The 16,470-nt window shown below is 53.5% G+C and overlaps 1 protein-coding gene across 12 annotated transcripts in view; it reads right to left on the reverse strand.

Moving 5' to 3' along the window:
- Positions 1–268: 268 nt before the first annotated feature.
- SCRIB (scribble planar cell polarity protein) overlaps positions 269–16,470 on the reverse strand; it is a 103,223-nt gene continuing 87,021 nt past the window's right edge. For 6 of the 12 annotated variants that reach the window (XM_071581872.1, XM_071581868.1, XM_071581870.1 and 3 more), the window contains 8 exons: positions 15,779–15,847; positions 12,480–12,521; positions 10,816–10,941; positions 7,867–7,974; positions 5,413–5,460; positions 3,541–3,706; positions 1,318–1,486; positions 269–378 (listed from right to left, as the gene is read on the reverse strand). In XM_071581872.1, the coding sequence (XP_071437973.1) occupies positions 285–378; positions 1,318–1,486; positions 3,541–3,706; positions 5,413–5,460; positions 7,867–7,974; positions 10,816–10,941; positions 12,480–12,521; positions 15,779–15,847 (822 nt within the window). In that variant the 3' untranslated portion in view covers positions 269–284. Of the gene's footprint in view, positions 379–1,317; positions 1,487–3,540; positions 3,707–5,412; positions 5,461–7,866; positions 7,975–10,815; positions 10,942–12,479; positions 12,522–13,654; positions 13,706–15,778; positions 15,848–16,470 lie in introns of all 12 variants that reach the window. The other 6 variants (XM_071581877.1, XM_071581869.1, XM_071581871.1 and 3 more) reach the window with 6 other exon arrangements.

Genomic DNA, 16,470 nt, shown 5'->3' on the forward strand with positions numbered 1-16,470 from the left:
AGACATAAACACAGACAGAGTGACCTCCAAGCCCAGAACCCTGGAAAGCCTCCAAGGAACCCTGTGTGGTGTGAGGAAGATGAAGGTGGATGGGGCTTGGACCAATTGTCCCTAGCAATCCCCACATGGCAGGGATTGGAACCAGATGGCCTTGAAGGTCTCTCCAACCCACCCCACCCTGAAGTTGGGTCCAATCAGCTTTGGTTTCTCCACCAAATCCTTCCTTTGCAGCCTCTGGCTGTTCAAAAGGAGGAACATCCCAGTCCCTGCCCCACCTGCCCCACTTACCCCGACATGGAGTTGGTTCTCTGCTCAGGTTTGATCCCCTCTTCCAGAGAATTCCTCTGTGAGCTGCTGTTCTCACTGAGCTCTGAGGGCCTGCAGAAAAGAACCCTGTGAGCTGCAGCACCTCAGGCTGCACACCCAGAGAGGGTGGGGCAGATCCACCCCCAGAAAGCAACAACTGGTTTAAGATGGAGTCACAGAATCATAGAGTGGATTGGGTTGGAAAAGACCTCTTGAGATCATCAAGCCCAACTCTTGGTCCAACTCCAGTCCCTTTACCAGATCATGGCACTCAGTGCCACGGCCAAGCTCAGCTGAAAAACCTCCAGGGATGGGGAATCCACCCTCTCTCTGGGCAGCCCATTCCAATGCCTGAGCACTCTCTCTGCAAAGAATTTTCTTCAGATCTCCAACTTCAATTTCCCCTGGCAGAGCTTGAGCCCATCGTGCCCCCTTGTCCTACTGCTGAGTGCCTGGGAGAAGAGACCAACCCCCACCTGGCCAGAACTTCCCTTCAGGCACTTCCAGACAGTGCTGAGGTCACCTCTGAGCCTCCTCTTCTCCAGGCTGAACACCCCCAGCTCCCTCAGCCTCTCCCCACAGCACTTGTGCTCCAGTCCCTTCTCCAGCCTTGGGGGTGGAATGGGCTGCCCAGAGAGGGGGTGGATTCCCCATCCCTGGAGGTTTTTCAACTGAGCTTGGCCGTGGCACTGAGTGCCATGATCTGGTAAAGGGACTGGAGTTGGACCAAGGGTTGGGCTTGATGATCTCGGAGGGCTTTTCCAACCCAATCCATTCTATCATTCAATGATTCTCACTCAGCTTATCTTGAATCAGCTGCCTCTAAAAATCAACCTCTCTCCACCCCTTCCAGCACAGGGGAAGGAGCAGTTCCCTGCAAAGAAACAGCTGCAAAGTTGCCCCTTTCTGTGCTGAAGAGGAAATCCTGCCCAACCTTCTGCCCTGAGAGCTTCTGGGACACTCATGACACATGTGGGTGGTACAGGGTGGTGGTCCTGTGGTCTGTCTTACCGAGCTGCAGGAGCCTGGAGGCTCCTCCCATTCAGCCTCTCCACCTTGTACTCGACGCCCTCGATGATGACGCTGGACTGCACGGCCTCAGGCACCTTCCTCACCTCTTCCTCCTCCTCCTCCTCCTCTTCCTCCAGCAGAAGAGCTCGTTGCTGCTGCAGCTTTCGGGCTGCCAAAGGACACAGGGGCAGCTCAGACCACAGAGCACTCGCTGGACGCCCCAAGGGTGGGACCTCTGGGCTGCTGAACCCCCCAAAGGTGGGACCTCTGGGTAGGTCCTTTTGCTGAACCACCCCAGGAATGGATCTCTGGGCAGCTCCTTGTGCTGAACCCCCAAGGGTGGGACCTCTGGGTAGGTCCTTACAATGAACCCCCCAAAGGTGAGACCTCTGGGCAGGTCCTTTTGTTGAACCACCCCAGGAATGGATCTCTGGGCAGGTCCTTATGCTGAACCCCCCAGGGGTGGGACCTCTGGGCTGCTGAGTCCCCCAAAGGTGGGACCTCTGGGCAGGGCCTTATTCTGAGCCCCCCAAGGGTGGGACCTCTGGGCAGGTCCTTACACTGAACCCCCCAGGGGTGGGACCTCCGGGCAGGTCCTTGTGCTGAAACCCCCAAAGGTGGGACATCTGGGCAGATCCTTACAATGAACCCCCCAAGGGTGGGACCTCTGGGCAGGTCCTTGTGCTCCTCATCACTCCAAGTCTGTGCTGGTTTCAGTCCATTCCCTCTCCATGTACATCTTTGTTTCTCCACCATTCCACTGATGCCTCAGGTGGAACAAACTCCACACCATTCCCTCAGTCCCTTCTTCCTTATCCACCAAACTTCCAATCCTGGATGGAAACTCTATGGGCAGATTTCCAGCAGCTCCTCATGCCCAGTATTCTTATCCTCAAACTGGAAGTTGGGTACAGACTCTTCTGCCCCTTCCCCGGAGAGAACGGCCCTGGGAATGTTCATCTTCCCACTGCCCTCCTGGAGGCACCAAGGCCTGGATGGGGTCCTGGGGATGGGCCCCACACATGGCAGTGGCCCTGGGAACCATTAGCCAGACAAAGAGGGGTCAGGGTTTAGTCCTGGGGCCAGTTCTGGGCAAGACTTTTATTAATACTTTTGACTGCAGGAGCTGAATGGACCAGTAACACTTGGCTGGTTATGTCAAACTGGGAGGTGCTGGTGACTCTCCCAAGGGCTCTGAGGCCTTGCAGAGGGATCCACACAGGCTGGAGCATTGAGCAACCATTAATGGCATAAAATTTAATGAGGGCACATGGCAGGTTCCACAGCTGGGACAGAACAATGCCAGGCCCAGGTACAATTTGGAGAGGAGCAGCTGGAGATTCAGTAAAAGCCCTTTTTTTACTTCACATTGTCCCTCAGCACCTCCTGAAACAACTCTCAAGCTGAAGAAATGAGATAAAAAATGCAATCTACCTCCTCCTGCAAACCCAGAGCAGCACAGTGAGCACTGAGAGCTCTGCTGCCAGTCCTGTGTGAGGGGGACGTGGTGCCACCCAGGCTGCTGGCACAGCCTGATTGTCTGGAGTGGCTTAAAAAGTGTTCCTGAAGTGTTTACCACCTGCAGACATGGACCTGTTGGAGAGAGTCCAGGGGAGGGACAGAGGAACACTCTGAGGACTGGAATCCCTCTGCTCTGGGGCCAGGCTGGGAGATCTGGGGGGGCTTACCTGGAGAGGAGACCTGAGAGCCCCTTCCAGTGCCTAAAAGGGTTCCAAGAACTGGAGAGGGACTTTGGACAAGGACCTGGAGTGACAGGACACAGGGAATGGCTTCCCACTGCCAGAGGGCAGGGCTAGATGGGATACTGGGCAGAAATCCTTCCCTGTGAGGGTGGGGTGGCCCTGGCACAGGTTGGGCAGAGAAGCTGTGGCTGCTCCATCCCTGGAAGTGTCCCAGGCCAGGTTGGAAGGGGCTCGGAGCAACCTGGGATAGTGAAGATGTCCCTGTCCATGGCAGGGGTGAGAATGGGTGGGCTTTAATGCCCTCCAACCCAAACCATCCTGGGATTTTGTGATACAGGACACCCTGACACCGGAGCACTTCCACCAGCCCACACAGGATCCCAGAACTCCTCAATGTTCACTTGCTTCAGGTCATTCCCAGGCCTTACAATAACCACCCATGGGCTTCTGGAAGTGCTGCACTTCCAGGGGAAAGGAATCACTTCCCAGGCCAAATTTCTGTGCACAGATTCCAACATACCTTCCTCCTCTTTCATTTTCTTCAGGTCATCCTCCCCCACCAGGGACACTCTCTTGGGAGGCTTGTCCAGGTGCTGCTGCTTCACCTCGATCTCAAAATACTTCTGCCTCTCACGGAAGGATCTTTGCTCAGGGCTGTGCTGACCCCCTGGTCTGTGCAGCGCCACCTGAGAGAGACACATCATTGCCATGGACCCCCAGACACGGCCCATGGACCCCCAGACACTGCCCATGGACCTCCAGGCACTGCCCATGGACCCCCAGGCACAGCACTGCCTATGGACCCCTCAGACACGACAGTGCCCATGGACCCCTAAGACACAGTACAGCCCATGGACCACCCAGACATGGCCCATGGACCTCCAGGCACAGCATTGCCCGTGGACCCCACAGACACAGCCCATGGACCCCCCCCAGACTCAGCACTGCCCATGGACCCCCCAGACACTGCCCATGGATCCCCCCCAGACACAGCACTGCCTATGGACCCCCCCAGACACAGCATAGCCCATGGACCCCCCAGACACAGCCCATGGACCCCCAGACACAGCCCATGGACACCCCCAGACACAGCCCATGGACCCCCCTGGACACAGCCCATGGACCCCCCCCGGACACAGCCCATGGACCCCCCGGACACAGCACTGCCCATGGACCCACCAGACACTGCCCATGGAACCCCCCGGACACAGCATAGCCCATGGACCCCCCAGACACAGCCCACTGACCCCCCCGGACACAGCCCATGGACCCCTAGACACAGCCCATGGACCCCCAGACACAGCCCATGGACCCCCCCCGGACACAGCCCATGGACCCCCCGGACACAGCACTGCCCATGGACCCACCAGACACAGCACTGCCCATGGAACCCCCCAGACACAGCACTGCCCATGGAACCCCCCGGACACTGCCCATGGAACCCCCCGGACACAGCATAGCCCATGGACCCCCCAGACACAGCCCATGGAACCCCCCGGCCACTGTCCATGGAACCCCCCGGACACAGTAATGCCCATGGACCCCTGGACATGGCCCATGGACCCCCAGACATAGCACTGCCCGTGGACCCCCCCAGACACAGCACAGCCCATGGACCCCCTTGGACACAGCACTGCCCATAGACGCCCCCAGACACAGCACTGCCCATGGACCCCCAGACACTGCACTGCCCATGGACCCCCAGACACTGCCCATGGAACTGCCCAGACACAACATAGCCCATGGACCCCTCAGACACTGCCCATGGAACCGCCCAGACACAACATAGCCCATGGACCCCCCAGACACAGCACAACCCATGGACACCCCAGACACTGCCCATGGACCCCCAGACACAGCACAGCCCATGGGACCCCCAGACACAGCACAGCTCATGGATCCCCCGGACATGGCCCATGGACACCCCCAGACACAGCACTGCTCATGCACTTGCCCCCCCACACTGCCCATGGACCCCTGGACATGGCCCATGGACCCCCCAGACACAGCACTGTCCGTGGAGCCCCCAGATACAGCACTGCCCATGGACCACCCAGACATGGCCCATGGACCCCCTCAGACACAGCAATGCCCATGGACCCCCAGACACTGCCCATGGAACCCCCCAGACACAACATAGCCCATGGACCCCCAGACACTGCCCATGGACCCCCCCAGACACACCACAGACACAGCCCAGCCCACAGGACTCCCACACTCCTCATGGACCCCCCAGACCCACTGCCCTCCCCAGATCACTCCAGCCCTTCCTCTGCCACCTGCTTCCCACCCTTCTCCCCTTCCTCAGCCTCCCCATGCAGTGAGCCCACCTGCCCATCACAGCCCCCAGATCCTCTCTGACCCCCACCCTCCTTCCAGCCCCAGCCCTCACCTCTGAGCCTGTTTTGGGGTTCTCTGTGCTGCTCTGACCAGACAGTTCCTAAGGACAGAGAGAAACAAGGACGTTTCAAAAGGGAAATTTCCACCCACCATTTTTTCCCAAGAGCTGATGGAGGCTCCCAAAACAGTCCCAGAATTCTCACAGAATTAACAACTCAGGCTCAGCAATCGTCAGGAATGAGAATTTATGTTAAATTGAGGGTTAAACAGAACCAGGTGTGACAACTTCTGAAGGAGCAGAAACTGAAAAACATTAACCAGGTGGGGAACAGAAGCAGGGACTGAGCTGGAGCTCAACAAGGATCACTCACACCTTCCTTACATCAAAAATAAAACCATCCAAAATTTACTTTTAAGGAAGAAAAACACCATCAGAAAGAAAGAAACCCATTTTTACAGGGATAAAGAACAGAATATTGGATGAGCAAAACTACAGGTAGAAAAGTGGGTCCATAGAATCCATCTGTGAACCAGGAACCCATAGGGGGAAACTGAGAACTGCCAACAAGTTATGGAAAAGACTTTTAATTAGACAAATTGAAAGGACCCACAATAAGAGAGCAAAACCTTTGGCTTTATCCAAACAGACTTTAACAGGAAGTTTAAATTTTGTAGAATATGGAGCACAATAAAAAAGAAGGAGCTAAAAAAGGCAAAATAAAGCTTCTAGCTAAGAAGCAAATGCCTGAAAACAGGACTTTTTGCTGCTACCAGAGAAGAAAAGGTAAGAGCTCAACACACACCGGCGGGACCAGGACAATCCCTGTGCAATAACTGTTGAGTGGAATGACTTGTGACAATACCCATGTGACAAGCAGGGATTTTTAATGGATTTTTTAATTGGTTTTAGGTAGTTCATGCCTAAAACAATAGCTGGTATATTCCTAAAAATCCAGAAGCAGGCAGTGGAGTTATCAGTGGAGTGATCAGTCTGTCCAAGTTCAATGGATGAATGTAATTAAACAAAAATAATTTAAGGGAACAAAAAAATTTTCTTTCATTAGTGAATACTGGCAGGTGACCTCCTGCAGGAGCAGAAATTGTTCTTCAACCTGTGATGCCTCAGGCAGAGATGGTGATGCTGGAAACACTTCTGTGCACAAGGGACACCTGGCCATGAGGTTGGGTCACCTGGGGGATGCCAGGAGCCAACAGGGACCAGTTCCACATCCTGTTCATCCTGGGCTTTGCTACATCTCCCCTGAGGTTGTCTGACAGTCATTAACTCTGAGGAAATCAGTCAATAAAGCTAAAATGGACAAAACTCAAGCCTAAAAACAGCAGAGACAGAATGTGATCCCAACGGATGTACCAGATCAAGGGAGGGCAGGAACAAGGGACAAGGGAGGGCACAGAGTGGCTGTCCCAAGTCACTGCAGGAGAACCGGAGCTCCCAGCACAGGAAGGAAGGGAGAGGAGGGAGAGGGGAAGGGGAAGGGGAAGGGGAAGGGGAAGGGGAAGGGGAAGGGGAAGGGGAAGGGGAGGGGGAAGGGGAAGGGGAAGGGGAAGGGGAAGGGGAAGGGGAAGGGAAAGGGAAAGGGAAAGGGAAAGGGAAAGGGAAAGGGAAAGGGAAAGGGAAAGGGAAAGGGAAAGGGAAAGGGAAAGGGAAAGGGAAAGGGAAAGGGAAAGGGAAAGGGAAAGGGAAAGGGAAAGGGAAAGGGAAAGGGAAAGGGAAAGGAAGGAAGGGAGAGGAGGGAAAGGGGAAAGGGGAAAGGGGAAAGGGGAAAGGGGAAAGGGGAAAGGGGAAAGGGGAAAGGGGAAAGGGGAAAGGGGAAAGGGGAAAGGGGAAAGGGGAAAGGGGAAAGGGGAAAGGGGAAAGGGGAAAGGGGAAAGGGGAAAGGGGAAAGGGGAAAGGGGAAAGGGGAAAGGGGAAAGGAAAGGAAAGGAAAGGAAAGGAAAGGAAAGGAAAGGAAAGGAAAGGAAAGGAAAGGAAAGGAAAGGAAAGGAAAGGAAAGGAAAGGAAAGGAAAGGAAAGGAAAGGAAAGGAAAGGAAAGGAGCAACACCCCAGTAGAAAGCCAACTGTGAAAGAGGATCTCATTTGCAGTACAAATGAGCCAGCAAGAACAAGACAGGAGTAGGGAAAAGGGAAGCAGTGAGGTGAGACCCTGAGAGTAGCTCAGCTGGTTAAAACTTGGTTGTAATAATGCCAAAGTCATGGGTTCAATCCCCTGTGTGGGCCATTGACTTAAGAGTTGGACTCGATGGTCCTTGTGGGTCCTTCCAACTCAGAATAGTCTGTGAAACATCCCAACATCCAGGGGGAATAACAGTGAGATTCCAGGACCTGATACACTCCCAGACAGGACTCTGCAGGGTGACCACCTGCATCATGACCACACACCAACTTCTGCAGGACCTCAACACGTCCCTCCTGCACAGCAGCTTTCTTTGGAGGGCACAAATCCCCCCTGGTTGGTTCCCTGCTCACACCTGAGCACAAATTACCTGCGTGCCCAGCAGAGGGTGGCACAGGGGCACTGCTGCAAAGGTCTTGTAGGCCTGCTTGACATTGATGGGCACCTCGTCAGGGGACGGTGGGGACGGTGGCTTTGGCTGCAGGTACAGACAGGAGGAAAAGGTGAGCACAGGGGGGGTGGGAAAACCCACAGGGGGGAAGGAAGCACAGCCCAACTCTGGGGCTGCAGGGACTGAGGAGTGGGATATGGAATGGAATGTGTGAGGGAATATGTAAGGAATATGTAGGAGAATATATAGGGAATATGTAAGGGAATATGCAGGGAATAGGTAAGGAAATATGTAAGGAATATGTAAGGGAACATGTAGAGAATAGATAGGGGAATATATAGGGAATATGTAAGAGAATTTGTAAAGGAATATGTAGGAAATATGTAGGGAATAGGCAAAAGAATATTTAAGGGATTATGTAGGGAGTATGTAAGGAATAGGTAAAAGAATATGTAAGAGAATATGTAGGGAATAGGTAAAGAAATATCTAGGGAATATGTAGGGAATAGGTAAAAGAATATGTAAGAGAATACATATTCTTTTGAGAATATGTAATGGAATATGTAGGGAATACACAAGCCATGCCAAGGCTGCCCCTGAGCCTTGGGCAGGAAGGCACACAAGGAGCAGAGCCCTGTGCACACTCTACATGTGGGTCACAGCCCTGTTTTCTTTCCTGGCTGGTGGGGGAATGGTATTTGTGGTGGCCCAGATCCTCACTGACCTGGCAGGAATGTTGGGGTGGATCTCCTGGCCAAGGGCCATGTTGCTGTCACAGTCCTTGAGGATTCCCACCCAATTTAACCAGCATGTCCCTACTGGAATCAGAGGGTTTGGGGCTGGAACAGCCACATGGTTGACTCTGATCCTACTAAATGCTGAACAAGATCCCTCCTAGTGGAAGGTGTCCCTGCCCACTGCAAAGGGTGGAAAAAGATTGTTCTTAAGGTCCCATCCAACCCAAACCACCCTGTGGTTCCATGATCTGATTCAGGCATCTGTAATCTGGGGGAGATCTGCCTCTCATCTTAAATATTTCCTTTAGAGAATTCCACTCACTCAGAAACATCTGACAAGGTCTGAGGAGACCCTCCCACTGCTTGTCACTGTCTTTGCTTGTCCCTTCCCCACAACCACTCCTGCCATGTTTGGGGGCAGCAGAATTGGGGTGACCTGCTCAAAGCACCATAACAATGATTGGGACGGGGGACAATGACACCCCAACCTTCCTTCTGCTGGAAAGGAAATTCCCTTTTTGCTGTTCATTACTCCAGCCCTTCAGCTGCACCAACCCAGTTCCAGGTTTTTTTGGTTTTTCTGTGCTCCAGACTGAGGTTAAATTATGTTGTTTGATCCTGTTCCTTCTGCACAGGATAAAGAGCAGCACAGAAAGATCAGAAGGGACTGTAAAACATGACCCTGGGCCAATTCCATGGGTTCTGTACAGCTCTTTGTCTGCAAACCACACCTCTGTTTTGGTATCATGTACAAGGTCCAATAAGAGACAGAAGGGCTGGATTCATGGAATTCCAGGATGGTTTGTGTGGGAAGGGACTTAAAGCCCATACCATGGGCAAGGACACCTTCCACTATTGCTTCAACTTATATATTTAAGGTCTTCTGGTATGACTAAGACCAAAATAAGCGAATCTTCATCAACAAACAGCCCTGGAAATACAAACCTTTCAAAAACAATAATTCTGCAGATCATAGAACACATCACCAGGATAGTATTGGCTCTTGCTCCAACATGCCAGACAAAGGATCTGTGGGATTTATGTCTCCACAGAACTCAACACCTCCCAAATTAAGTCCCTAAAGCTGTACCTGCTCTGGGGATTTCTGCCACAAGAGCTTCATGGGACAGGGACATGGAGACCAGGGACAGCTCAGGAGATTTCTGCCACAAGAACTTCATGGGACAGGGACATGGAGACCTGGGACAGTTCAGGAGACCCACAGGAACCAGTGGGATGCCCTGTGAGCAGTGTGAGCTCCTTCCTGGGCCACCCAGCTGGTGCACAGACACCACCAGCCCCAGCTCAGGCACATGGTTGTCAAACCACACCATCACCTCTGCAAGGGTGTGGTGGTTTTGGGTTTAGTTTTAGCCAAGCCTCAGTTTCAGCAGGCCCAGAGAGTCTATGTAGATCAGAGGGGAAAAGAATCACCTCACTTAAGCAACCAAAGAGATATTTCATATGATTTAACATCAAAATCAAGTATAAAAGAAGGTGTAGGAGGTGCCCAGCTCAGTCCCTTCATGGTCAGTGCTGAGCAGACCTGCTGCCACCCTTGCTGGGGTGTTGGGCCTCATTCACCACTTCACAGCTGTTTGGTTTGGAAAGTCCCCTTTTTTTTGTTGTTGGTTTTCTCCTCTCTTGCTGAGTATCCTTTGGGGGGAGCTTTTAGGAGTGTTTTTGTGAGCTGGGGTGGTGCAGGTCTGTGTTGTTGGGTGGGTGACACAATGGTTGTTGTGGTTGGTTTGTTTTTTCCCACATTTGTGTATCTGACCCTGAGATCAGCTCAGCTGGGTAAAACTTGGTTTAATAATGCCCAAGGTCATGGGTTCAATCCCCTCTGTGGGCCACTGACTTAAGAGTTGGACTCGATGATCCTTGGGGGTCCTTCCAACTCAGGATAGTCTGTGATATATGTATTGTATCACATTCTGTTTTTAATTGTCTCTCTTTCCATAATATAAGAAGTTTGCTATTTCAGGTTTTGGGGGTTTTTTTCTTTTTTTCTCCTCTTTGGTTATTTTTTCCTCCCTCCTCTTCCCTTGGTGTTGGGGTTGATTCCCTCTCCTTGTTTTGGGCATTTTGCCACCTCAACCTCACACAAAAAGGGTGTCCAGACACAACATGTGGCACCACAGCCAGGCAGGGCAGGGGCAGGGCTTTCAGGGAGGAACCCCAGGCCACTTACAGAGTTTGGGATCCTGAAGCACAGCTCTGGCTGCTGGAAGGGGTTGGGGCTGTCCCCGTCCTGCGCAGGGTGCGAGGCAGCGCCGGGTCGCAGGCGGGGCAGGGGCTGAATGACACCAGGCTTGGTCTGCACCCCAGGGGAATGCAGAGCAAGAGGAGGAGCAGGAGAGAGAGAAAGAGAGAAGAGAAACAAGCAGTTAGGGCAGTGAGGGGTCCAGAGAGGAGCAACGAGGCCGGAGAAGGGACTGGAGCACAAGTGCTGTGGGGAGAGGCTGAGGGAGCTGGGGGTGTTTAGCCTGGAGAAGAGGAGGCTCAGAGGTGACCTCAGCACTGTCTGGAACTGCCTGAAGGGAAGTTCTGGCCAGGTGGGGCTTGGTCTCTTCTCCCAGGCACTCAGCAATAGGACAAGGGGGCACAATGGGCTCAAGCTCTGCCAGGGGAAATTGAAGTTGGAGATCAGAAAAAAATTCTTTGCAGAGAGAGTGCTCAGGCATTGGAATGGGCTGCCCAGAGGGGGTGGATTCCCCATCCCTGGAGGTTTTTCAGCTGAGCTTGGCCGTGGCACTGAGTGCCATGATCTGGTAAAGGGACTGGAGTTGGACTTGATGATCTGGGAGGTCTTTTCCAATCCAATCCATTCTATGATTCTATGCAGGTGAATAAACAACTCCATGCACCCCAGCTCCATTCCTCAGCTGTGTTCCCTGCTCCAGAGACCACACCAGCAGGGAGAGCTCCTGCACCAACACCCAAAGAGGTTCAGCCAAGTCAGGGTCACACAGGGTCATAACTGGGTTATGGAGAAGGTCAGGACACAAGAAAGCATCTGCCACACAAGGGTCAGCAGGGCATGGCTTAGAATCATAGAATGGATGGGGTTGGAAAAGACCTCCGAGATCAAGTCCAACCCTTGGTCCAACTCCAGGCCCTTTACCAGATCATGGCAATCAGTGCCACGGCCAAGCTCACCTTAGAAACCTCCAGGGATGGGGAATCCACCCCCTCTCTGGGCAGCCCATTCCAATCCCTGAGCACCCTCTCTGCAAAGAATTTCTCTCTGATCTCCAACTTCAATTTCCCCTGGCAGAGCTTGAGCCCGTCGTGCCCCCTTGTCCTATTGCTGAGTGCCTGGGAGAAGAGACCAACCCCCACCTGGCCAGAACTTCCCTTTAGGCAGTTTGAGTGTGAGGAAGATCAAAGAATGTGAGCACTGGTGATGGATGTAGGGAAACATCATCCAGGAATGGGAATTGGCAGAAACTGTGGATGGAATTGAACCAGATCAAGTCAGGGCTCTGACTAGAAATGCAGTTACAGGAGCAGACAAGAGTCTGAGACTTGACCTGGGCATCATCATCACTGTTGGATGCTGGGTGGAAGTGAACAGAGCATCTGAGACCAAAGAGAGTGGCAGCAGGAGTTGGGTAAGCCAGCAGAGACCCAGCAGGGGAAGCTGCGAGGGAAAACAGGAATAAAAGCTGCAAAAAGCAGGTCTGTCCAGTTTTCAAATGGACCACATTTAAGATTTGGTGCATTTGTACAAATTTGAGGCACAGTGGAGGACTGGAGGAGATAGAATAGGAGCCAAGTGGAGCTGCAAGGCTGGGTGGGAGTCAGGACAAAGAGACAGGGACACCAGTCAGGTCTCATGGGGGTTGTACTCACTGATTTACTGTCATCCTGCGGTGTAATGAAGTTAATGGAAGCCTGAAAGCAAAAATACAGGTGTAAATCTGGAGTCCACCCTGAAAACCTTTAGTTCACCTCTGCCCCACTGCCTGCGCTGTGTGGGGACCCCCAGATCCCACAGAAGTTCCCCCCATACCTGGTTCTTCAAGTGGGGACAGGTCAGAGCCCAGGGCCCACCCCTGCTTCATCCTCTGCTGTGTGAGGATGCCCTCAGTGCTCTGAACACCTCCAGGCTGTGACCCCAACCCTAGGCTGGTCCTGGCCCATGGGCACATCTCCAGGTCCTGGCCTGTGGACAGCCCCTGCTCCTGGTCCCTGGGCACGTCCCCAGCCTCTGGCATTGGCTCACAGCCCTGGTCCTGTCCCCTGCTCACACCCTCAGCTCCTGGTCCCTGGGCATCTCCTCTGCTCAAGGCCACAGGCACATTCCCTGGGCACATCCCCAGCTCCTGGTGTTGGCTCACAGCCCTGGTCCTGTCCCCTCTCAGATTCCCACGTCCTGGTCCCTGGGCATCTCCTCTGCTCCTGGCCCTTGGGCACACTCCCAGGTCCTGGTCCCTGGCATCTTCTCTACTCCTGGCCCATGGGCACATTCCCTGGGCACAACCCCAGCTCCTGGTGTTGGCTCACAGCCCTGGTCCTGTCCCCTGCTCACATTCCCAGGTCCTGATCCCTGGACATCTCCTCTGCTCCTGGCCCTGGCTAACATTCCCAGCTCCTGGTCCCTGCTCACACCCTCAGCTCCTGATCCCTGGGCATCTCCTCTGCTCCTGGCCCTTGGGCACATTCCCAGGTCCTGGTCCCTGGGCACATCCCCAGTGCCGGGCCCTTGGGCACATTCCCAGCTCCTGATCCTTGGCATCTCCTCTGCTCCTGGACCTGGGCACACTCCCTGGGCACACCCCACCCTCCACACCTGCCCCCAAGCCGGAGCAAAGCCACCCCACGGCAGGTCCTCCCCAGAAGCGCTCGCAGGTGCCATCACAGCAGCGGCTCAGGGGGAGCAGCCCCTCGTGCCCCAGGTGCCAAGGGGGCACTGCTCCCTCATGGGGGAGCCCCAGGGGTGCCCCAAAGCGGCAGGAGCCGGAGCAGGGGGTGGGCAGCGGGAGCAGCCGGAGCAGCAGCGCACACTGCACACCAACAGCACTTACAAAGCGGGTCTCCCTGCCCGCCAGGTGAGGGGGCCGGGGGGCTGCGGGCACCTGGAGAGGGGCATCAGCAGGGCAGAGAACAGGAGAGAAAACGGAGAGTCTGGGTTTTCCAAGGGAGACAAGCACAGAGACTGCAGCACCCGGAGCTGAAATGCCCTCCTGCCCTGCTCAGCACACACAGACCCACCACAAACCTCCTCTCCCACCCCCTCACAGAGCCACAGGTCAAGCACAACTATCGTGATGCCAACTCACGGCAAAGGACTCCATTTCCCTCAAGAATTCTCTGAAATATGCCAATAAATTCTGGCTGGACTACAAGATGTTGAAACCAAAGAATAAATATTGAAAATAGATGGAGTCAGAGAATTAGAGATACAATTCCTTGGAACTTTTGCTCTGCAGGAGCAACCTGAAGGTCAAGAGTCCTGAATCCTCAGAATAGCAAAGAGCTGGGGGTCTTCAGCCTGGAGAAGGCCTTGGGGAGACCTGAGAGCCCCTTCCAGTGCCTAAATGGGCTCCAGGAGAGCTGGAGAAGGACTTGGAGAAAAGGGATGGAGGGACAGGACACAGGGAATGGCTTCCCACTGCCAGAGAACAGGGTGGGATGGGATACTGGGCAGAAATCCTTCCCTGGGAGGGTGGGAAGGCCCTGGCACAGGTTGGGTAGAGAAGCTGTGGCCGCCCCATCCTTGGAAGTGTCCCAGGCCAGGCTGGACAAGGTTTAGAGCAACCTGGTCTAATGAAACGTGTCCCTGCCCATGATAGGGGTGTGGAAAAGGAGGGTCTTGAAGGTCCCTTCTCACCCAAACCATCCTGGGATTCCATGGCAACCAGTCTCAGAGAAAACTGGCACTTGTGGTAAAAGGAAAACTTGGAACCAGCCCCAAACCAAACCCTCACCCAGTTTGCAGCTGCTCTCAAAATGCCAACAGGGAAACACATGCACCTGGAACAAAGAGCACTGAAATAGTGTTGCTGTAACAAACTGTGTCCTCTTCTAATCTTGCTTTGCTCCTGATGGACACTCGATTCCAAAGGATCCAAGAACTGAGGGTGATTTGAGACAGGCCAAGAAGCAACAGAAGATGGACCAAAGTGCTGCTTCTACAGTTTCAACAGGTGGTCCCAAATCCTTCTCCTGAGCCCATGTGAGTGGTCACCTCACCCAAAGGTGATGCCCTTCACCTTAAGAGTCCTCTCCAGCTCTGAGAACCAAAATGGCTTCACTGAAGAGCAGGGAAGGGCTAGAGCTGGTGGGGAGAGCAATGGACAGCTGCTCCCAAACAGCTGGAGAGCAGCTGGACTCCAAAAGGAACACAAGAGACCCAAAATGACCATGGACAAAGGACAAAGCACAACCTGCAGTTCAGTCCAGCCCCCAATATAAAAACCAGTTACAGGTAATGGATGTGAAGGGAAAATTTAAAAATCCATTTAAGATCATTTAACTTGGAAAGGTTCAGCTGTGGCACCTCCTGCCACAGGATGGACAGTGGGATCAAAGATTCAAAGACTGAAAAGGAAAGATCAGAGCTGATATAATGAATAAGAACATTCATTAGGGAGGGAGGACAGGTAGTATTTATAAAGAAAAAATAGTCAGAAGTTACAAAAAATAAAGACACTTTCTGCTCCAAAAGGAAAACCTCTGAGCAAGGAGCTGTAGGGAATCACTTCCTGAGGGCACGGCCCTTCCACAACAGCTCAGGTGGGTCACCCTCAGTGCCACACACAGATCCAGGGATCCTCTGGGAGACTGGGAAGCACTGGGAGCACTGGTTTACAGACCTGAGATCGTTCTCCAAACCCTGACTCCTCCCTTTCTTACCACAGTCAACAGAGTCTCTGTACAAGGCATTGGTGAGGCCATTCCCAAAATCCTGACACCTACATGTTGTACCAACTCCAGGTACATCCCTGGAATTAAGTCACCCCTCAGAGCTTGTGTAAGACCATCAAATAACCTTCCTTTGAAGGAGGCTGTTCTTCCCTCGCTCTCTGGTGGCCTCCTGTGACAGATCCCCTCCACCTTGATGGTGTCACTCAAGGATGAAAATCACCCTCAGCTTCCTCTGCATTTCACCCCTGGAGGTGCCTCTGCCTTTCCCAGGGCAGTCTCACCTGAGGATTACTGGGAGAATAGGGGGATTCACGCCTGGAATTTCCTGTCCCAGACTCGCCCACAGGAGCCTGAAAAAGAGAAGACAAAGCTCGAGAGTTACTGTGTGGCAGGAGGGGGTTTGTAGAGCCTGGACATGCAGCCATGGCCCCTCTCCAGGAGCAGGGTTAGCAGGGCACAGCAGTTGGGATGTGCCACAAACTGGCCAAAAGGACCACAAACAGCGAGGGAATGATGTTAAACATTGGAATTGGGATCATCTCCAAACAGTCTGCAAGGTCAGCTAATCAGGTTACAGCCTCTGCCTCGGAGCAAATCCTGGGAATCCTCTCCCTTGAATCCTCACAACCCTCCCAGGCAAACTTTCCATTGTACAGACACTGAGCAAGGACAGCCATTCCCATCTGGAAGAGGACAGGAATCATCCCCAGCCACATCCTTTGCAGTTGTCCTGCTGGTAAGACCAGTAGGATTGGAGAGATGGTGCTCTCCTCACTTCCAGAGGAACCTCTGACACCAAAGCTTGGCTGAACCAGCCAACAGCCCATCCCAACAGCTGAACAGTGTCCCAGGAACCACCTGCACTCCAACTGCAGGAGTGAGGAGCACACTTTGGAAGTATCTCAGATGCCTGAAGGTGGAAGCAGATCATCTGGGATTTAGGGAACTGTTTAGGCAAACCTGCAGCTCCCAG

This window comes from Pithys albifrons, unplaced genomic scaffold (assembly GCF_047495875.1).
Source record: "Pithys albifrons albifrons isolate INPA30051 unplaced genomic scaffold, PitAlb_v1 scaffold_45, whole genome shotgun sequence".
Taxonomy (NCBI): Eukaryota; Metazoa; Chordata; class Aves; order Passeriformes; family Thamnophilidae; genus Pithys; species Pithys albifrons.